General features: G+C 45.1%; 2 protein-coding genes across 4 annotated transcripts in view; one reads left to right on the forward strand and one right to left on the reverse strand.

Moving 5' to 3' along the window:
- The window catches only part of wnk4a (WNK lysine deficient protein kinase 4a), a 35,731-nt gene extending 15,299 nt beyond the window's left edge, over positions 1–20,432 (forward strand). For 2 of the 3 annotated variants that reach the window (XM_062413779.1, XM_062413781.1), the window contains 18 exons: positions 149–369; positions 1,126–1,283; positions 3,679–3,767; positions 4,305–4,524; positions 5,799–6,165; positions 6,752–6,903; positions 7,286–7,359; positions 9,054–9,189; positions 9,570–9,686; positions 10,971–11,144; positions 12,652–12,706; positions 13,028–13,159; positions 14,373–15,199; positions 15,783–15,870; positions 17,353–17,980; positions 18,288–18,493; positions 18,592–18,686; positions 18,789–20,432. In XM_062413779.1, the coding sequence (XP_062269763.1) occupies positions 149–369; positions 1,126–1,283; positions 3,679–3,767; positions 4,305–4,524; positions 5,799–6,165; positions 6,752–6,903; positions 7,286–7,359; positions 9,054–9,189; positions 9,570–9,686; positions 10,971–11,144; positions 12,652–12,706; positions 13,028–13,159; positions 14,373–15,199; positions 15,783–15,870; positions 17,353–17,980; positions 18,288–18,493; positions 18,592–18,686; positions 18,789–18,791 (3,742 nt within the window). In that variant the 3' untranslated portion in view covers positions 18,792–20,432. The remainder of the gene's footprint in view (positions 1–148; positions 370–1,125; positions 1,284–3,678; positions 3,768–4,304; positions 4,525–5,798; positions 6,166–6,751; positions 6,904–7,285; positions 7,360–9,053; positions 9,190–9,569; positions 9,687–10,970; positions 11,145–12,651; positions 12,707–13,027; positions 13,160–14,372; positions 15,200–15,782; positions 15,871–17,352; positions 17,981–18,287; positions 18,494–18,591; positions 18,687–18,788) is intronic. The other variant, XM_062413780.1, reaches the window with a different exon arrangement.
- A 41-nt stretch (positions 20,433–20,473) lies between these two features.
- Positions 20,474–22,497, reverse strand: LOC133975795 (cytochrome c oxidase assembly factor 3 homolog, mitochondrial). Its single transcript, XM_062413783.1, has 2 exons — positions 22,168–22,497; positions 20,474–21,071 (listed from the first exon to the last, which is right to left on the reverse strand). Exons 1-2 carry the CDS (start codon positions 22,367–22,369, stop codon positions 20,968–20,970), a joined length of 306 nt encoding a protein of 101 aa, XP_062269767.1. The 5' UTR covers positions 22,370–22,497; the 3' UTR covers positions 20,474–20,967.
- Positions 22,498–22,517: the final 20 nt, after the last annotated feature.

The following is a 22,517-nucleotide window of genomic DNA, read 5'->3' on the forward strand; positions in this document are numbered from 1 at the left end:
GAAAGGATTCAGGAAACAAATTAATTTCGAAACTTCCTCTGTACTGTCAAAATAAGAGATGAATTATTCTCGGACACCGATCAAAAAAGCTTCCTCTCCTTGCTGTGTTCAGATTTGAGTGTTTAATCTCACCTTTCGTTTGTTTCAGGTACTTGAAAAGGTTCAAGGAGATGAAGCTGAAGCTGCTGCAGCGCTGGAGCCGGCAGATCCTCAAGGGGCTCCACTTCCTGCACACACGCGCTCCCCCCATCATCCACCGGGACCTCAAGTGCGACAACATCTTCATCACCGGCCCCATTGGTTCCGTCAAGATCGGAGACCTGGGCCTGGCCACCCTCAAAAGTGCCTCTTTTGCTAAAAGTGTCATTGGTGAGTGTGGAGCTGGGTCCGCGTGTGTTTACCCTCCGCGAATAATTTACACAAATATCACTTTCAAAGGAAATCTGAAAGAAACCGTTGACAGGGAATCTACTGGAGCTGAGCCAACACAGGCAGCGTGCAGCCAATCGGAAGATGTTGAGCTTTTGCTTCCAGTTTCTCCTGCTTGTATATTTTCTTCTTTCCCACGAACGACTCTGTATAAGATGACACGACTGTTTTTTAATTTCAGTGGGAACTTGTCCTTCACATCAAACTCATGCAGGGAGTGCCGCTGAATGTTGGTGTCACAACGACTTGTTGATACTTGATTCTTTTGAATAATTTGATTGATGATCCATTTTTCTTCGAATTCAATCCATTAGGTTTTGGTTTTCATAGAAATCACAAACATGGAAGTTCACCACAAGGCAAATGATATTCATCTAGATAAACGTCCAGGCTTGCAGCAGTCATTTTCTTTATACTGGCTGTTTGCTTGAAATGTATTTGAAATAATTCACATGAACACATTATCGAAAAATACATTGTTGTATATTTATATTTAGACCACATCCATATAAATACTTTTTAGTTTTGAAACAGCATTTTAAAAGTCAAGGCTTTATAATGCAAGTAGGAAAGTTCTTCATAGATCCAGTGTGGGTAGAACGGCTCTACCTAATGTGTGAGGTCAAAAAAGATTGATCCAGAGATTTGATCTTATTTAGTTTTTAACTGTTGACTTCCCCCCCTCTGCCCCGACAGGAACACCAGAGTTCATGGCCCCGGAGATGTACGAGGAGAAGTACGACGAGGCGGTGGACGTCTACGCCTTCGGGATGTGCATCCTGGAGATGGCCACCTCCGAGTACCCGTACTCCGAGTGCCAGAACGCCGCCCAGATCTACCGCAAAGTCACCAGCGTGAGTAAAGGGGGGGAGGAGGGGGGACTGGCTAATTTAGTTTAATAATGTAATTGTCCACATGTGTTCACATTGGAATTAGAGAGGAACCAGGATATCTGATGTGCGGATATCCTGAATCGCTGGAAACAAGTGGGGCCCACATGGAACCAAAACCTTTAACTATTAAAGGCTCAGATTTGTCCTTCACAAGCTCAGGGTGCAGAACCGTGCCAGGCTGATCTAAATGTTTCATAATGCACGATCACATAACATTGACTCACTAATTGCCGGCGTCTTTACTGGTTCAAGGATCCGGTCTTACTGGTTCTGGAAATTATGTTTGAATGGAAAACTGATGCGACCTATCAACGCTGACCTGTGCACAGGTTCTGTCTAAGCTCTTTGCCTCGCAGACTAATATTCTAACAAATGACAGATTTGTTAGGAAATAAAACTCTTTTTCTTTTATGGTATAAGGATAAAAGAAAGGATGACGTAGGTTTGAATCCCAGCCCAGAACCCACTAGAGCTGTGTACGATTCAGACCAACAGAAACCGCTCGGAGAGGAAAACAGCTCCAGGAACACAGTAGTGAGATTTGAAAGCATCCCAGCGGTGGCTCCAGGCGGCCGGGCTTCAAGCTGCCAGGTACAGCGGTGATGCCATGGTGGGCAGAATCAGGCGAAGGTAGAATTAAATGTTGTGGAAAAGTGTGTGTCACGCTTCGCTCTACAAAGAGGCCAGTTTGTTTCTGGAGCGTCGCATATGCAAAAACAAACCAAGTCTGACGAAAGCTGGGAAGTGAGAAGGCGACAATGCCAACAAGCCGGAGTGTGTCTGCCCTCCCCCACACACAAACAGGACGCCATTATAACGTTCCTTATGAAGTCAGAGAAGAAAACACACAAAAAATATATAATTAATAGATTCATAAATAAAAGAATGTTGCTTTCTTATCATGGAAAAATGCCTTCTCATATGTACTGTGTTGCCAAAATCATATTTCATAGTTAATCTGCTGCAATAAGGGTCTGGGAAGTTTTATTCTCCAGCAGGTTTTTTAGAATCTTTCAATAGATATTTGATTATTTATCTATTTTCTATCTATCATCTATTATCTTCATCAAAAGTTAGAATATCAGAAAATAGTAACATATGCTGACAGCTCAAAATGAACAGACGGAATAAAACCCAGAGAGTTTCAAGAATAACAGCAAACCCTAACAGTTGTTTTTGGTGCTTTTCCTCGTGTCTTGAAATGTGTTCTTCATACTTTTGGCCACAAGGTTAATTCTCTCAGTTGTTCTAAATCAATTCTCAAAGAAAACCACACTTTGTTTGTAAAACCACCACCGTGCTTTATTCTAATATTTGTGCCGGATAATTGCTTTGGTTTTGAACAAAATGAACAAATCAATCAATTTCACTCACTCTGGTCAAGCTGTAATGTGATTCACCAAACAAAGTCAGAGACACCGGCATTACACCCCAGATCTTATCTGGAGCTCTGTCACTGCAGGAAAGGTGCGGAGCCGCAAATTAGATTAGAGAAAGTGATTTATTCTGAAGGTGACTGAGGACACCGGCTCGACAAAGAAACCTCTGTGCTCCTCTTCAGATCTTCAGAATCACATTTCACCACCATAACAGCATTTTGTGATTGTGTTGGTGCTCGCCGGTGTGGCAGGGTCATATAGTTATTCATTAAGTTGGGTTTATACAGGGTGATTATTCTGTTACGCAGCAGTAGTTCTGCACAGTAAGCATTTCTTCCTTTGTCTCATTTAAAACAAGCGTTAGTATCTTGAGAAAACGAGTTGTTCACACAACAGAATAAAGATCCCGGTTACTCTGTGACATATCGGTGTCTCAATGTGATAGTGAGATGTGTCGCTCGGGCCTGTTTATGTGCAGATCGAATTATTTGGGTGGTTTGAGTGAACATCAGCCGGTTGTTTGAACATCTGCAGGACAAACTTCTCCTTGACCTCGGTTTCTCGCTGCCTTATCAGTGTTGTTACAGGGATCGGAGCTCCGCTGTCATGATAGAGTTCAGAAAACCTCCCTCTATGGTTCATGTAAGAGAAGAATCCTGCCTGAATACTTTTCTGCGAGCTCCAAGCCGCAGCTCTTCTCAGTTATCACATTGTGGGGGTTTTCCATGTGCTGGAACTTGTGGCTGTGTTTTCCTGGTGTTGACATGACTGCAGAGCAGAATGTCATGCTGGCGAGGGGCAGATGTCACAAAGAGGACGTTAAGCATGTAGAGCCGCGAGCGCTTTGTTTTGTTCCTTTGACAGAACTACACGGGATAAATGCACAGACAGGACAGGACAGGGCTATTGGTGATGGCTAATTCTCATTAATGCATCAGTCTGATCTAATCTAACTCCTCCTCTGATTTCTCTTACAGGGGATGAAACCTGACAGTTTCTACAAAGTCAAAGTGCCTGAGCTGAAGGAGATCATTGAGGGCTGCATTCGTATGGACAACGATGAGAGGTACAAATACAATAATGAATATTTCCATGTTTTTCCTGTTTTTAGTCTCCCTATGCTATCATGAAATATTAAAATATACATATAAACAAAAAAATAACACAAAGTAGTGCATGTTTTCTAGTTTAAAGGTTACCAAAATGGTGTTTTCCATCATTTGAACAATGTAAACATCAGGAAAAGAGCTTTAAGTTTGAGAAACTATTCTCCTGCAGCTACTCACTGAGTAAAAGTTTTTTTTGGAGAGTTCAGTCTTTCAAAAACATTCACAACTCTCTCACAGTGCAGACAAACGTTCTCTCACGTCGTATTCTCCTTATGTTATACTGAAAACAGAGGGACAAGGTCGTTGCAGCCTGATAGACAGCGTGTTTTGTAACTGTCTTTTTTTTACTGTTGTGGGCTCACACTTTGATTCTCACAGTTTCTGCTCAATGAGAAAAACCCTGATCTGTGAAGCTGAATGTTTTTCAAACGGTTTTTGAAATGCATTAGCCAAAGTGTCCAAGAGTAAGAGACTAAATGCCTCTCCTCCTGCAGGTACACCATACAGGACCTCCTGGAGCACCCCTTCTTCCAGGAGAACAACGGCGTGCACGTGGAGCTGGCGGAGGAGGACGACACGGTGAAGTCGGGCCTGAAGCTGTGGCTGCGCATGGACGACACCAAGAAGCTCCACGGGAAGTACAAGGACAACAACGCCATCGAGTTCCTCTTTGAGCTCTACAAGGACGTGCCCGAGGAGGTGGCGCAGGAGATGGTAGGTCGACCTCCACGGCTCCACCGCTTCACCGCCCGCTGCTTCGCCTGATCCAGTTTGTTGCAGCCATTAGGGAGGAAATTGAATAATTGATTCCAGATCAAGAGATAGACGCGGCTTCAACATGTCCTCTGCATCCTGGTCTTGATTTATGATTATAGATTTTTATAGGTTTTTCTAGAGGAGCATGACTGGGGGATAAGGCACCACCCCCTATTGCTTTTAGAGCAGTAAGGCTCCAATTGATTCCTCACAAAATAATTTTCATCTGGATGCTTTAAAAAGGGTAATAAGATGGCTGCTTGAAGTAGACTCATTATCTTAATGAGTTATTTTTACTTTTACAGCATTTAGATTCAGAAAGCTAGAATCACACTCAGTAGAGCGTAGACCTCCGCCAAGGCCCGACAGTCTCCATTAAATTCTGGAAAGATTCACACATTAATGTATATCAGTCCCCTAAATACACTTTTAGTAATTATTTTTATGAAAAATCTGTGAAAATCAATATATTATTTTAAAGAATTTGACATGAACGTGCAGACATTCACTTGTGTTGATCCTGTTATCGGCGATGCCAACATCATTTCATAGATTCTGAAATGATTAGAGAAATAAATGACTCTTCCATTTGACCCCAGACAGTAAAAGCATTATCGCTAATGCACCCGGCATCATTATAACACTTTTACGGTTCTGTTATAACAGCGGGAACATTGAGATGAGCTGCAGGCCATAAAGACAAACCCTTGACAAGTGTGTCAAGGGCACACGGCTCAACCTTTAATCATCAGTTGGTGGAAATGCGAGTGGATGTCTCAGGAAGCAGCATCTTTAATCATATAATGGCTCTGTGGGTTGTGAGGAACCAGGCCGTATGTCCTCCACAGAGGTCACTTTTAATGAAAATACGAGCCACAATTCCTCACTTGTTTATCTCTTTGGGGTAGTTTTCATCAAGATCAAATTTTGGAATCAGAACGGGGACGTGTAGTGCCGGCGTGCTGCTGTAATCTGACCGTGTGCTGAGTGGCATTGTTCAGCCTGAGAGTCCCGCTCTGCTGCACCGGGTGTCACGAGAGGCGGTGGAAGACTACAACCATCAAATCAAACGCTGTTAGAACAAAGCTGATGTAACAGTTTGCGTGCTCGGGTCCTTAAGAGCAACAGATCTGTGTAACGTGTCGACATATTGCAGACAGCGCATAACGGACGATGACGTGTGCACCCCCGCTCGTGTTGTGCCCTGACCGTCTCTGTGTGTTGTTGCTCAGGTCGTGCTCGGCTTCGTGTGCGAGGCCGACTTCAAGCTGGTGGCCAAGGCCATACGGGACCGGGTGTCGGCCATCAAGCGGCAGAGGGAGAAGCTGAGGCGGCTGTCGGAGGAGAAGAAGAGGAAGAAGCTGGAGCAAGAGGCCATAGAGGAAGAACCGGAGCCTCAGCTCCTTTCACCCAAAGTCAGGGAGGTTGCGGCGGCGGAGTCCCCCACCCCGGCCATGACGCCTCCGGCCCCCATCGTGTCCCCCGTCACCAGCTCCGCAGACTCCGGTGTCAGCTCCAACTACCCGGCAGAACCAGAGGAGCCCGAGGCCGACCAGCACTTCCACCACATCCGACACAACAGCCTGTCCTCGGTTAACTGTGAGGGGCCTCATGTCACATCCCATAACATGACCTGTAAACAGTTCTACATGTAGTAGTGGAAAAGTAGTAGAAAGTAAAAAAGAACATGTACATTCTTAAGTCAAGTACAAGCACCTCAAAGTGAAGTAGCTCCACAAAGTAACTTCATGTCGGCCCCCAATGTTTGACCTTTGACCTCAGCTGGATTTGTTTGTGTTTCTCACTGATTAAGCTGAACCATTGTCAAAGCTGCTCAGATGTCAGAGCACATGAGAGGCCTTCAGTGAAATGTGAATCTGTGGATAACCGAATCAATCAGGCCCTGTAATTTCACGGCTGTTTTTCACAGATGCACAATCACCAAAAGTTGTGTTTGTAGATATTTAATCTTTCTGTTTTTATCGACACGACTTCCTGAGTGAATCAGTCGGATCTGGTCTAAATGAACGGCGCACAGTGGTGTCATTGTCATTGTTTGTGTGTGTTTGTGTGTGTGTGTGTGTGGTAAATCTCCCCTGCCTGTGTGTCCGGTTCCGTCTGTGTCGGTCTATCAGGCCACACAGCTGATCACATGCTAATGGTTTTATATCCTTTGTTGAAACAGCTGACTGCGAGACGGATGGCTATCTGAGCTCCTCTGGGCTCCAGGATCCGCTGGAGGCCGGCACCTTCAACGCGCCCGCCACCCCCCCCACCGTGCACGCCGGCTCCCCCATCGTAAGGGGCCCCCCCATCCCGGCCCTGCGCTTCCCCTCGGTGAGTGGCCGCCATAAAGAGCGATTTCCAAGATTTTACGAGACCTCGTTAAACAACATAACTCAAATCAAATACAGCGCTGACACATATGCAAACAATATAGAACTATAAAGGAATTGAGTGCGTGGGACAATAAAGATGAGGGAGACACTCCCTGAGGAGGAGTGAGAAAATAGATGTGGTGTGTATTTTGGTGCTACTTGATGAGAATAAGTAAACTGTGTAAATCCGAATGACTTTAAATACTTATGCACTCAAGAATAAGCATGTGGAAAAAGTTTCATGACTACTATCTGGTGCTGAAAACCTCATAAGTGAAAATACATGAATCAAAGTCTTTCTCCATGTTTACCTCCTCCACATTCCTCGTTTCTATTCAAAGAGCATTGCAGTCTCCAACAACACGGAACATGGCAACTCGGAGCCACCGAGCGGCTTCAGCTCCCCCGTGGACAGGTAAAGCTCCTCACCCCTTCTTCTCTCCTCTCTCTCTCTCCTCCTCCCTTTCTGTCGAGGATTCGAGGAACAATGGACTTCAACTTTCTCTTCTTTATTTAAGTCAGAGAGTTGAAAAATCATTGTATGAATTTAACAGAAACTGGGTTTCCCCTCTGCTCCTCCTCCTCCTCCTCCTCCTCCTCCACCTCCTCCTCCTCCTCCACATCTGTGGGGCTGTGACAACAAGCTCGAGGCAGTCGACGGGCTCCTCTGTGTTTTTATTGCAGCGAGGCAGAATGGACCCTTGCAGGTTTCTGTGTGACTCGGCCTCAGATGTTGCAGAGGCCCTGTTTTCCATGTTGGTGGGATATAAGGAAGGGGGGGGGCTTTATTCTCGGCATGAGAGCTGATAATAGATGTGTAGACTATTTGTGTGTGTGTGGGTGTGTGTTTGTGTGGTGAGGGGCTTTCATCTTTGCTCCATCTTCTGTTCAGATAAGGCAATGTTTCATAATTATATTGCCCCGATTGACTGGGACACTTTCTAATTCTAAAACTATTGTTTTCATTATATTAGTTGTAACCTCCAACAAGGAGGTTGTGTTTTCTACAGGACGGATTTTGACGGTTTCACTTTCTTTAACATTGCGAGATAGGGTGTTTATTTATGAATAATAATGAACTTTAAAAAATACCTCTATGACCCTCGGTTCGACAGGTCGCATGTTCAGAGCTCAAATATATTTGGTTTAAAATTAAACAAAAGAAAACAGAAATCTGGACCTTTATGATCAAATTAAATTTTAAAACTCTTGCCAGTTCATTTTAAAATGTATTTGTGTTATTAGTTTTTCACACTTGAAGTCTAGTTGAGTGTCCTGTTTCACAACAGCTCATGCAGTACTATTAAATATCTAAGAACCACACTTACTCCTAGTTGCTTTATTCTCAATCCTTACAAAAGCCCTGGAATACTGATGAGCAAAACTGTTCCCAAAGATCTCAAGATAGAGAATGATTTAAAATAGATATTATTTGTTTAAATTTCCATTTTAGAATGGAAAACAGGCTTTAATTTGAACTGGAGTTACCCGAGAGGTGGGAGGTTTTAAATAGAGACGAGTGGACGAAGGCCAAGGAGCAGGCCTGTAAATGTTAGTGAATGTTTGCAGCCAGCGCTGCAGAGCCGGACCTTGGGGAGTGTGTGAGTGTGTGAGTGTGTGAGTGTGTGAGTTTGTGAGTGTGTGTGTGTGTGTGTGTGCGTGCTTGCGTGTGTGTGTGTGTGTGTGTGTGTGTGTGTGTTTGTGTGTGTGACCACAGCAAACTGAAAAGGCCCAGTAGACGCAATTAGCTGAACCGAAGTGTTTAACAAAAAAAACACACTGAACGTTCTCCAGTTCTCTGAAACCTAAAACTCCTTCATCGTACAGATCGCGTGGACGTGAAACAACACCACCTTCCTACTGAGTCTGAACAGACCCCATCACGTTGCATTGTTTAACTTTGAGTGTTTACACTCACGAGAAACACATCACGACATTTGCGACTGCAGTTTATCCTTATGTGTGAGACCAAGATAATCAACCATGATAGATATTCATATCCCGTCACACCTCTGTTGGGAAAGATCGATTGACTTCGAAGTTGCTGCGTGAGGGAACGATTCAGTTCACGTTCTAACCAGTAGCTTCTGTCATTTATCTCCCCCCCAGCTACGCCTCTGACGTGACCTCAGGGTTGAGCGACGGCTACGAGGGCCTATCAGAGAAGGGCGAGAAGACGGCTGGCAGGCGAACCGCGGCGAAGCTGTTCAGGAAGAGGGTGCGCTCCAGGCTGCGCATCACAGGGGTACGATAAATCTAAAGCTTTGTGACATCACAGTGCATCATCAACAGATAAATCAACGGGCAGGACTGGATGAGCGGAGGCATGATGCACGCTGATGGCTCCACCCTGGTTGTGCAATGTTATCAGTGGCTATGCTGTTCCAACCGCAGGACGTCTCCTCTGATCAGGACACTCTGGAGGCAGAGACAAACACATCATGCACAACCACATGTTCTACAAAGAGCGCACAGTACAAGTGCATGTCAAAGACTCACACCCACACACATGACGTGACACGTTTGCTCACATGTAAACATCGGCACAAAAACACATTGTCCCCCCCCCTGTGTTTGAGTCAGAGAGCAAACAGACACCTGTCCTGACCGTGTCCCTCTCTGCAGCTCTCTGATAAAGTGGACCGGGTGGTCGAGTGTCAGCTGCAGACGCACAATGACAAGATGGTGACCTTCAAGTTCGACCTGGATGGAGATAACCCTGAAGACATCGCTGCGGTCATGGTGGGGATCAAGAGATCATATTTAGAATATCAATAAGAAAACACTTTGAACATTATACTTTTTGGTAGATATAATCTTGAAAGAAATGCTGATAAACTAAGAACAATCAATAATAATAATTCAACTTTTCAAGTCATTTATCCTCCATATATTAAAATTATACATATATGGGTCATGCATTGCAGCCAAACATTTATTACTGCTCATATTGTTTATTAAAGTATAGAGGAGACACCAGTTCTGTGAGTGAGCGTGAACATCACTTATATCGGACAAAGGCCCCTAAGGAAGAATATAGATGAAATGAATGGGTTAACAGTTTTCAATGGAGCAGGAAACTACCAGAAACATGAGGTCACTGTGTCAGCTGATGCGTTTTGCAGATTCCTGTGTCACAGTCGAACGTACACGATTTATTCTGCCCTCTAGTTAACAGTCGTTTTGTTTGTTGATCTGAACTGTGGCTGATATTTAATCTAAGTCACTGAGCAGTGAGTGACGCAGGCTAACAGCCAATGCCCCCCCCCCCCCCCCCCCCTTGTCATTATCTCTTAGCTGGAGAGGGCGAATGAGATGAGGGCCTGAAGAGTTAGCATGTGCAGCACCACTGAATTTACTGTTTTCCTCACCCTCTCAACAGTGGGCTTTTGTTTACTGAGTCCTGGCACAGTGGGTGGGGGGGTGCTTGGCATCACAACAGCCTCTGTGGTTAAATGAGCTGAGTTACGCCACGCTGACAGGAAACGCTCACCACACCCCTCCCCACAATTCACAGCAACACTCAGAACTGTATGAATATGCAAAAAAAAACTCTGCATATAAACTGCTACATTGTGGATTAACAGGAGAAGCAGTTTCTATTTCTTATATTACTTTACTAACCATTTTTGGCACTTCTGGTACATTTCCCGATAATACCATGACTGTAATGAAGCCTAAAACATCTTGATCGCCCCCTTGTGGCTGGCTGCAGTAAGAGTCATAAACCCTGCCTCCTCCACGTTAGCAGATGGGACACAGCCCAAACTAGACAGCCAAAGTAAACTTTAAATACATTTTTCACTTCTTACTCACAAACTCTGGCTCCAAATGATGTCTAAAATGGAAGATAGCCATTTCTGGGATATTTAAGCTTAATTTCTTGCAGTGGGAGGAAATGGAGACGAATCGTCCATCTTTATAGAAACAGTCTATGGATAATACCTGTGTATTTCTACTTAGATTTGTCATACTCAGTCGTGTCGTCTATCTGAATGCTTCTTCCACTGTCCTTGTGTCGTCCAGGTGCACAATGAGTTCATCCTGCCATCAGAGAAGGAGGGCTTCATCCACCGCATGAGCGACATCATCAAACGGGCCAAGGCTCTGATGTCCAAAGACCCACCGGTCCACGCCAGCGGGCACCGACTGCCCCAGCCTGCTTTCCACAGCGGGGTCAACTCGCTGTCTTCCTCCCAGGTCAGCAGCACCTGCTCCCCTCCAGGAATCCACATCGCAGCATTGTTAGCTGGGAACAAAGCATTGTGTGTTTTACTGATCGTCATAAATCACCTCAGCTATAGTGTGTGTGTGGCAGTGCTTATCTAAAGCAGACCCGTAAATCTGGTGTTAATGCATAGCTGCTGCTGTTGCTGTGCTTCTGACACTGGATGATAAAAGCTTTCCTCACGTCGCCTCCGGAGCCTCGGCCTCAAAGATGGAGGGTTAAGTGTTGTTAGCGCCACCTGAGGTAGCGCTTTCATTTGGAACATAATGTTCCTAAAAGCACCAATGTCATAAAACCCTGTGATTTGTGGAAGCGCAGCCAGAACCCTCTTCTCTCACACACACTATTTTTTCCCACAACCACAGATCGTTTCCAGTGCTTCCACCATAAGGACATTTTCCAGATTGTGTGCCCACATTGAATGTGGGCTAAATGATGAATGTTTGTTTTGATTAAGATTGTGTGAACTTGTGAGACTTCCAGGAAGAAAATTGAGGTTGTTAAGAGCAATGCCATCCTGTGCAAGATATGTCCTGAGGCCAAATCAGATACAGTTTGTCCACTAATGGGAAAGAAGTGTCTGTTCTGCCAGGATATGTTCCACTCTAGAAAAAATCTCATTTGCCCCTTGAGTAGAAATAATCCAAGATGTTTTCAGAAGGTGGAAAACAGAGTTATATGCAGTTTCACGTAGGACAAGAGATGAGTGAGAGCAGTAAAACTCAACTTTCAACCATCTACCTTGTTCACTACGTTTCCGACCCCCTGGCCACTATAATTACCCAGAACCACTTTGGGGCGGATCTCTTCTGGCCTCTCTCTAGCGCCTGATTAAAAACATTACATGCACCATTACTTCCCGTAAGAACCATTATGGCTGCGCTCCCCAGCACCGTCCTGCCCGAAAACCACACCACGCTGGTTAAGTCAGGAAGAAACCCACGATCCCACAGACTGGTTGATCAGACGGAGCCAAGCTGCTAACCTGGCTAATGAAAACGTCTCAGTATATCTTCTGGAGCTGGATTAAAGTGGCCACTTAATCAGATTGTGCAGACTATCCCTTTAAATGACCAACAAAAGCAATAATAGCTCTGTTAACAGGTTAATAGGCTGAGATTTATTATAGAAAACAGCTCTTTGCACAAATTAATATAAATGGATTGAATGCAACACTGACAATAAATACATCATCGTGTGAATGGGGTCAGGTCTCAGGGAGTCACACACAATGCATCATCATAACTCAGATGCATCCTGTGCTTTAGTGTCTTATACTTAAAGGGAACTTACCTGGATTGTACGTGTCGGAGTCTTTGTATGAGGGAGGATACAAGTCTCAAAAAACCCTCAACAGACAGTTTCTTTGGTTTCTTTAGAAATCAAAGTTATAGCAGAAGCCGGTTGATCAATGTGAACATGAATATAAATAATGAATAAGTGAAGTGGACACTGAGCTTCATCCACTCTCTCTTACAGCCTAATCTGCACAGTCAGCCGTTGCCCCGAACACACTCGTCCTCCTCTCTGCCCGGTAAGACCTCACGTCTGCTCTGATAAACTCATTTAACCCAGTAAGAGGAAAGTGGACAACCTGATGTTTGAAGAGATTAAAACTGATACGAATCTAGAAACTAACGATTGTATTAGTGCCTCGCCCGCTGTGCTTTTTGTAGTAATTACTTGCAACCCTGAAATTCTGCAAATAACATTAACGACCTAGCATTTGTGTGTTGAATCTATTTTTCTGTGCATGACCATCGTGTGTGTGTGTGTGTGTGTGTACATATGTATGTGTGTGTGCTTGTGTGTGTGTGTGTCTGTCATCATCTCATGCATGTGTGTGTTGTCTCAGACTTCGACCTGGCTAACCCGAGCACAGGGGTACGTGGCTCTCCCCCGTGCCCCAATGGCGACGTCCACGGTGCAGACGTGACTTCATCTGGGCGACCTCTAATGCGCTCGCAGTCTTTCCACACGGCCCCAGGTAAATAGCCCCCCCACTCCCCCCGGTCCCACGTGAAGAGGCCGAACATTGTTTACTGTGTCAGCACACTGAAATATTCTTACAGTCCTCTGGCAGAGAATAAGTCAAAGCAAAGCTCTGCTACCTCATAAACCCCCACTCCCCTCCTCCACGGGGCTGTTCTCTGTATTGTTCTGACATTTGCATGGCGCCATCCGCCATCCCCACACCTCAAAGCCTTCATCTGTCTCTGCCCTGCAGCAGGCCCTCTTGGGTAATTACCTCACCTGAACGGCCCCTTCTAGCTCTGAGGGAGCTGTGAATGCTGTCGCTGTGAACCAGGAGCTTCTCTCCAGCGCCGCGATAGTCTGCAACATCTGCTTGCCAGCTAGCACTCCTGAAGAGTTTCCAAGAAAGCCTCCCCTCCTCCCTCAACGCCTCCTTCCCCAGGGGACTAAATTAAAGAACACACATCCTCCCTGAGCCCCCGTGTCTCGGCCTCTGCGGCCATCTGAACATCTTTATCCCCTCTTGCGCTGCGTCCCCTCTCGGCTTTATGTCCACTCCATGGTCGCTTTTTTCGCAATTTGCCTCTTGGCCACCTGCCACTGTTATAGAGTGTCTCCTAACCTGCATTTCAGCATGGAAAGAAGCAGAGGCTGGTTTGCATCATCAGCAACAGGAGGTGTGGTTTTTAACTGAGGAGCCATTGTTGAGGTAAATGTCAAATCAATGGATGGAGCTGGGACGTTGGCTTCCCTAAAGGAGTGATGCAGAAACCCCGGCTGCTTGAATCTCACAATCGGTCCCAAAAAGGCTGTTTACACACACGTGTGTTTGATTTATACTCCTCTAAGATGTCATACACAAAAAACCTCCCTCGCTCCACTGGTGCAGAAGCCCTCACAGCTATCTGAGTCTAATGTGCAAGTGCTACGGCTTAAAAGTGCAATTATACTCTGAACAACATGTCTTTGTTCACCATGGAAACCCATTATTTGAAAGAATGGGAAAGATTTATGCTCCTCGTGGCAAACATCTTGGCAGGAGGTAAACGGGAGAATCAGACGCGGGGACAAATGAGTGATCTCACTCGTCTCTCTGGGTCGACTCAGTCCAAGATCCCACTGCAGCCCTGCGTCTGATGCACAAATGAAATGAGGACATTTGGATTTTTTGTTTCTTTTTTGCACAGATGAGATTAAATCTATTTTTTTGTGTCTTTGTCTCCCAGGGTCTCCACTTCAATACCAGCACCATCCCCACCCTGCGTCCCTCCTGCCCCACCACCAGCACTACCACTTACCCTACATGGGACACACGCACTTCCAGTACCCATACCCTGGCTCTCCGGGTTCCCCCAAGCCAGCACTTCATCCTCCCCTCACACGTGTGGCCAGCAACCCCACCTTCTCTTCGATCCCCTCGCCCTCCTCCGGGTCCCCCAGTCCTCAGCGTGAGACCCCCAGTCCTTGCAGCAATGAGAGCATCAACATGTCCCCACCTCAGCATCCCAACATGTGGCCCCCCCACACACAGCCCCTGTTTTCATTGGCTAATGTCATCTCCATGGCCATGAGCATGGCTCAGTCTTTCACGAATCTGCCCGGCCAGGGGATGCCCTCCTTTCCAGGGTATCACCCTCAGCTTCCCGCTCACATGACCCAGCAGTCCGGTTACCCCTCGGTCTACCAACAACAGTACCAAACTCCAGTAGAGGCCCAGTACCAAGGCATCCCAGAGCAGAGCAATGTCTACCACAGCCCTGACAACACACAAATGGATGGAGCCGCTTTCCTTGCTCAGAACACTTATCCCGGCTGGTTGCATTCTGTCTCTTCGCCTTCCATGGCTTCCACTCCTCCGCCGACTCCCCAGGAGTTTCTGCAACAGGGTGGATTCTCCAGTCCACCCAGTCGGACCCAGGAGGAAAGTCTCCACAGTTACATGACACAATACCCAGCACAGGGTCCAGCTCAGGCCCAAACCAGTCCACAAACCTCCAGCTCAGACTCCTCGTCAGATCTTTCCCTCTCGCCCCAAGAGAGCCCACAAAGCACTGTGAGTCATCATTACTCTTATCTCAGGGGTTGAATCTGATTCTAAAGCAAGTCTTTGTATATGCAAATTAGTTGATTGATTAATCAACGAGTCCATGGAGAGAATTCTGATGCTTGATTGATAGTTTGAGCCGTTTGTTAAGCAACAATTCAACATTCACTGCTTCAATCACATGTGAAAGTTTTTTCTTTATTGTCTGTTTTACATTTTTGAATTAAACTTCTTGTGAACTGAAAATCTTAATGGTTTGAATACTTGATCAAACAAAACAAATTATTTGAAAACACAAACTCGGGGTCTATGAAATTGCAAAGCACATTTTTCAGAGTTTCCTGACATTTGAAGGGCAATTCATTAATCAACAAATTTTAAGATAATTCAAACCAACTTTTTTTGAAAACTGCTAAATTTGTATTTTTCATTGGTCAACCACCAACATTTCTTTGTAGTTGTCAATTTTGAATTTTGGAAGAAAAAAAGAAAACTGATAAAGATACAATTTGCACGACATTGACAGAGAGACTTTATTTAAAGTGGATCCACCAAGCAAGTTCTTTTGCTAATCTTTATTCTGCCTGTGTAGTTATCGTCCTTCAACTCTCAGCTGCACCCCCCTGTACCTGAGATGAGCGTCAGCCTCGCAAAACCAAAAGTCTCTTCCCCCGAATCTGGTAAGAAATTCTGTGAATGTTCTCTCGTGTTTTCTCTTACGTCAGATGTAGCATAACATGGACGAGGTTCATGTTTTCACCCCAAACAAACCCACACACATGCTTGTGTATATACACAAACGCCCTCACAGCCAAATGGTCCACGTTTTTCCTCCGAGCTCCAGTTTATAACGTGTTGGGTCTAAATACAGCCTGAAGTTTCTGTCCTGGACAATTTGCCTTTTGAGCTGCTTTCAGTACCCCCCCCCCCCCTCCCCACACCCCCACACCCCCTCCCCATCCCCCTCTTTCTCTCTGCCGTATCCTTGGCGACATTATCATCCATTAGCGGTGCCTCTGGAGATGTTGCGTAAGCGTCTGGATGTAATGTCCCATTCAAAATGAACACAGCCGTAGGTGTGATGGCGGCCCTGCCCACCGTCGACGGCCAATCGCTGAGGGGAGCTGCTCGTTAGCCGCCTCTCCTCCCACATCCACACCTGTCAGTGTTTATTCCCTCCACTCTGAGCACAGAAGCCCCTCTGTTGCAGGCGGGCAGCGACCCAGGCACGCTCTGTGTTTACTGTAAGAAGGACACTTAGTGGGCAGAGTGAGACACTGCAGGACTCTGAACCCTCAAATTGTCTGCAGATGGGAGCCGAGTGTTTCTGCTCTCTAAAGGCCACGACGGATAAACAACCTCATCACCATCGTCATCAGTTATTATCCCTGCTGTAAATTAAGGCTCTTTAGTGGAGATCTACCCACAGGAGATTATTATTTTAGAAAGTGAGCTATGCTAAAAGTGAGGGGGGGGGGGGCAATCCCAGCTAACATTGAGTGAATGGTGGGTGGTACTCCCAGTCTATCACAAGGCTTACACATAAAACAACCATTCACACTTATGGGCAAATTATATTTCTATGGACTGTGGGTGGACACCCAAACTCCAGACCGGGGTTCAGACCCAGAACCATTTTATTTAGATGTGATCGGGCCCATTGAGCCTTCACTCGAAAATAAGTGTGACAAACACAACAGACCCCTTAAGAACCACTTTAGATTCACTAGATCCAGATTTTTAGTTGGATCTGCACCAAATTACTAACACTCATGATATCATCCCCCTAAACGTGTGTGATTGTTTTTCCATCACGTTTTTCCATTAATTATTTCCCCAGAAATCAAAGAACATGTGGAAACACAACACCACTGCACCACATTGTAATGGGTTCCTCTTTAATCAAACTGAGGCCGTCAGGTTTTTTTTTGGGGGGGAGGGGGGTCCTGATGATTAATCAGCTCTGATCAGGTTAGAGAACAATCACTGTTCAGCCTGTGATTGGCTGTCGATCATATAAACTCTCTGTCCAGATGATGTAACTTCTCAATCGAGGTCACAACTCACAGCTTAAATTACATAAGTTAGGATCCTCGATCAGGGTAGTTACATCATTTTAGTCTAAATGGCTTTAACCCAAACTTTTTCACTCTATATTCTAGAAGTCCAGTCCACTCCAGTGACTGTCGGCCGATTCCAGGTGACGCCCAGCATTGACATCCCTGTGGCTGCTGTGTCTGTCCCTGCTGCACTGCAGCCTGAGGTCAGCAGCAGCACCACATCAGAGAGCAGCACAGAGGAGCAGGGGGAGTCTGAGACAAGCCTGGGCACCTCCCTCACCATGTCCCCTCCTCACCCACATCCTCAGAGAGGGTCCTCCGTGGTCCTCCAGGAGCTGGACAGACAGCCGGTGTGGCCCGGGAACCAGGAACAGCAGCAGGAGCAGCTGACACAGGACAGAGGAGTGGAGGACGAAGACGAGGACGAGGACGAGGACGAAGAGGTAGAGGTTGAGGTTGTCGGGGAACGACAGAGGACGAAGAAGAGGAGTCGGAGGAGAGCGTACAGCCTCAGCCTGCTGGGGATGTCTGCGGACAGTGGACTCTCGCTGACGGCTGCGGAGATGGAGGGGAGGCCGTGGGATGGGGGGGCGGGCAGCCCGCAGTACACGAATGCCCTTCACCATTTATGGATGATGACTTACAGCCGCAGCGCTCCCTACCTGAGCAGCGATGACTCAGACTGTGACGATGGGGAAATGGTGGAGGAGCTTCAGGAACTCAGAGAGAGGTAAGAGACAATGTTGACCATTACCAGGTTATTGTTTTTCAATCAATATATGACCAGACAATAGATTTCTCACTTTAAAATAGTAAATCTACATATTGTACACATAGGAAACTTCCAATTGGATTAGGGAAATTCTGTGATTTTCTTTTTACTGGAAAAACAGTATTTTCAAAGTTTCAAATTCAATAACATAACATTTGTGTGGCTTTGTGACTCTTCATACATGTATTACATGCTCAGTTAGACGAATACCAAGATTACTGGCTTTGCATTCCCAGACTGAAGTTATTTTATTATCCTTTACCAGACATCTGACCGAGGTGCAGGACCTGCAGGCTGCCCAGAAGAAAGAGATCGAGGAGCTGTATGAGCGGATGGGTAAGGTTCCTCCTCCGGGCATCGTCTCTCCTGCTGCGATGCTGTCCAGTCGACAGCGCCGCCTGTCCAAGGGGAACGGCTTCCCCTCATCGCGCCGGAACAGCCTGCAGCGCTTGGACATATTGCCACTCCAAGGTAAAGAAGAAAATCCAAGAACGTCCTCCACTGAATGTGTGATGACTTAGTGTCTAAACGGACGTTAACGTGTGAATGTACTGTTTTTGTTTCCCTAGGTATCATTAGGAGAAACTCTCTTGGAGGCAGCAGTAGTGGCTCCCAAGATAAACCCAGCAAAGGGGTCACCTTTGCCACTGACATAAGTAGAATGGTGAGTGTTCACTGCCTAAACAAACTTCATACATATTATTATGAGTTAAACTGTGAATAAATCTCTTATTCAAGTCTAACGTTGAATTTTCTCCTTCTCCAGTAAGAAACGCTCAGCTGAGCTGTTTATCTGGACTACCTCATCTGAAGTGGGACTCAAAGTGCTCATCCCCGTCCTGAAGGAGGATCACGTGAACACTTGTCACACACCCGCCTGCCAATCAACAAAAAACCTGCTTCCCTCTGCCAGTGGTCATTTACCTCAAATGTACAGAAACTGTCACCGGTAGCGCAGAATATCCACCAATCAGATTCCAGTTCAGTCCTGATTGTCCTTGTAAATAAAAGTGTCAGAGCTGACCGGTCAGAGGTCACCAGCTTCAGTTCAAGATCACAGTTTGTTTTAAAGGAGACATATTATGCGTTTTTTGTGTATTTTATTGTTTTTGTGTGAATGTTTAAGTTCTGCATAGTTGAAAAGCCCAAAGTCTTGTGTTCCAGACAGAGGCTGAAAGAGGAGCTGCAGCAATAGTGTTATTTTTCAAATAATAACCCAAATTAAAATGACAACCCTGAGTATGAGCACGATATGTCTCCTTTAAATGTTTTCTCTGATCAAGTCGAGTGCTGCAGAGTCATGGCGACACAATGACCTTGACCCAGATGCCTGATAGTTGCAGTTTTCCTGTCTTCTCACTGCCGTTAATCGCTCTGAACACAGCGACGTGAACCACAGAGAAACTCTCACTTCTCGTTTTTTTCGTACACAGATGACAATATTTTGAATAATCTCATATCTGATGTGGTTAGTTAATGATGTCTCAGCACAGTTACTATATTTTTCATGTAGTGGAGCTGACTGCTGCCTTCCTGGGGATGACAATGTCATGATGGATTGAACAATTTGATTTTGCTGCAGTACTACTTCTTTGTTGGTTTTGACACCTGATAAGATTCTGACATTTTCAGATGGAGTGAAGGTGATTTCTCACTTTGTCAAGCAGTATAATGAAAATATCATGATGTTAATGCATTAGGAGGAAAAGTTGTGCAGCAGTTCTCAATGGGAGCACGTAGTTTCCTTCAAAAGATACAAAGAGAGCATCACAACAATTTTTGAACAGTACAGAAAGTATTTCTTCATATTGATTTTAGGTTTTTAGACTACTGGCTTATACATGTATATATAGTAGAGTGCATTTCTAGATCACGTTTACACTTTAAAAGTAAACTCAATGTTTCCGCAACCTTAATTCTTGCTCAAGCAAAAAAAGATTATTTGTTGCTTGGTTCATGATTCAAGCACCTTGTGCACTTTAGTAAAATCTATCTTGATTCTCAGTCGGTCGAGGAAGAGCTGATGTTTTCCTTTTATTTTTTCATGAGGTTGAAGGTGTTCTCCAGTTCATGGCCGATCCCAGTGAAGATGATCTGCCCGCCTGCCGTTTGAGATAATTGTGCATTTTGTGGGACAAGCTGTGAATCAGTATCTGTGGCCTTGATGAGAAAATACACAACACACACTGAATTTTCTCCTGTGAGATTCATAATATATACAAGAAAGTTCTGAACTTTGAATGTAAATATATAAATTGTGTTGCTTTTTCCAGAAGCTGCTGTCCTGCCATGCTGAATCTGTGCCTTTCCCTTACAATGTCTTACTTTATATTTTTATTCTCGAGATTTGGTGGCTAGATCAGACAGTGTATCGAACTTTGACAACTAATAAATGCAACTGTAAATATCACTTCTCTCGTGTCATCTTTACTGCATATAGTTGGAGAAACATTCAAATACAATAGATTTTTATTCAACAAGTCACTCTTTTTGACATAAATAATACGATTCAACAAGTGGATCCATGTGTCATTCTTTGCCATTAAAAGCTGCTCAAAAGTCAACATTTGCTGACTGGTGTAAAGTTTATGCCCCTAAACTAAATCCCCGTCACATGATCACCAGGGCTGGAAGCCTGGCAGGTTGTGATTACTCCTCAATCTGGGCCTTTAGTCTAACATGATGTGATAGGTCTGGTTACGTCTGGTGATTTAGTATTTTCCGCTGACAGCCAAGTTTAAATCGATATCAACACACGTCCAGTTTTAGCAACAGAGCTTCACAATCAAGACAAAGTCCACTACAGTGCTGTCTCATCAAGGGGGGGAAGAAAAAGAAAAACAGCAGCCAGTAGTGGAATATGAATCAGTGTCCACCATAAGTCCCTTCTCGGTTAAGTGCAGGACGGACACACAGTCCAACAACAGGCAGGCAAATCAGGTGTTTCAGTTGGCATCGGTCTTTGGGCCCCGCGCTCTGGCACGTCTGGCCTCCTCATCCAGCTCCTCCACGACAGTCTCCTGAGAGACGGAGTAAAACGTGTAGCCGTCTAACGAGGGGACGTGTGGTCAAGGCAAATAGGTGGAAGCAGGAAACACAATGATATCACAGACACAACATGGCAACAAAGTGATGTCAGCGATTTGTAAGTCTTATTACTGGTTGTAAATACAGCAAAGGCTATAAAAACTGTATTTATGTTTTATTTACTCTTTGAAACATCAAAAGATACACATCTTTGTTCTATATAATATAGTTTATATAATATATAAAGATTATGGAGCCCAATGTGACAGATCTGATATACATTCTGCCTTAATAACACTTATAATATACAGTTTTTTATTCATTATTAAGGTAATTTTGGAGGCTGATGGTTGTGGTGCTGTTTTTTAATATTCATAGAACTGTTATTGATATGAATATCAGACGGCATAATATATTGATACTGCAAACCAGGACCTACATTTTTATTTAGCATCTTGTAATTGGGACTTTGTGCATTAAGTAATCGCTTAAACGGGATAGTTCACCCAAAAATGAAAATTCACTAATTTTCTCCTCACCATTATGACGATTTGAAGAATCAATGGCCCTTGACTTCAATTGAATTGGATTTGGCTGCAAAGCTGTTTACCCCTGAAACTCCAGAAGGGTTTTAAGGACTCAGAAGGGGGAGTAATTAATCCAAGAACAGCTGAATATTATATTTGTGTCCTCACAAAGACCCTGAGGGCATCACACAGACACTGCTCCCTAAGTTACCTTTATATAAACTATACATTTAAAAAGTTCGAACTTTTAAAAGTATTAAATCACATTAAGTTATTTAAAGTCTATAACTGCCTATCTAGTGGTTTAATTGACTAACTAGCTGTTGGTGAGTCAATCAGATGTTCTTGGCACTTTAAATTTAAATTAAAAAACTCATTAGCTAACTGTCACGTTAGCATCGTTAGCATTCAGTGAACCAGTCCTTGGGCTTTGACATTCACTTCAAAGAACACATGCCGTCACGCAGGTGAGTTAGCATTAGCCTCAGTATTAAACAACACAGGGGTGATGTAACTTGAACACAGTATCGTTAGCATGCTAAGCTAACGTTACATAGTTCACCTTGTGTTGACGCGCTAAGGCAAGGATACAGATGCCGAGGACGAGCGCCCCGATGGCGAGACCCGTCACCGCGTTCCTGCCCCGCAGCCGCACCGTCTTCTTCTTCCACTGCTCCATCTCCACCTGCTTGATGAAGTGCATCTGCTCCAGGGAGAGACCCGCCTTGATCGGGTCTATCCTGGTGGCGAACGGCGCCTTGGACCCGGACTCCGTCGGCATCTTGTCGGCCATGTCTGCTGTCACAGTGCGCGGCGGGGACGGGATGTTTCCTCACCGGTCACACGCAGCGCGGAGTTACAAGTGATTTGCTGCGCGCGGTCCTGGTTCAACCCCAAAGAGAGCAGCCCATCTGTATGTTGTGAGATCTGCGCTGGGAGGA

The sequence above is a fragment of the Platichthys flesus genome, chromosome 20, assembly GCF_949316205.1.
Source record: "Platichthys flesus chromosome 20, fPlaFle2.1, whole genome shotgun sequence".
NCBI lineage: Eukaryota > Metazoa > Chordata > Actinopteri > Pleuronectiformes > Pleuronectidae > Platichthys > Platichthys flesus.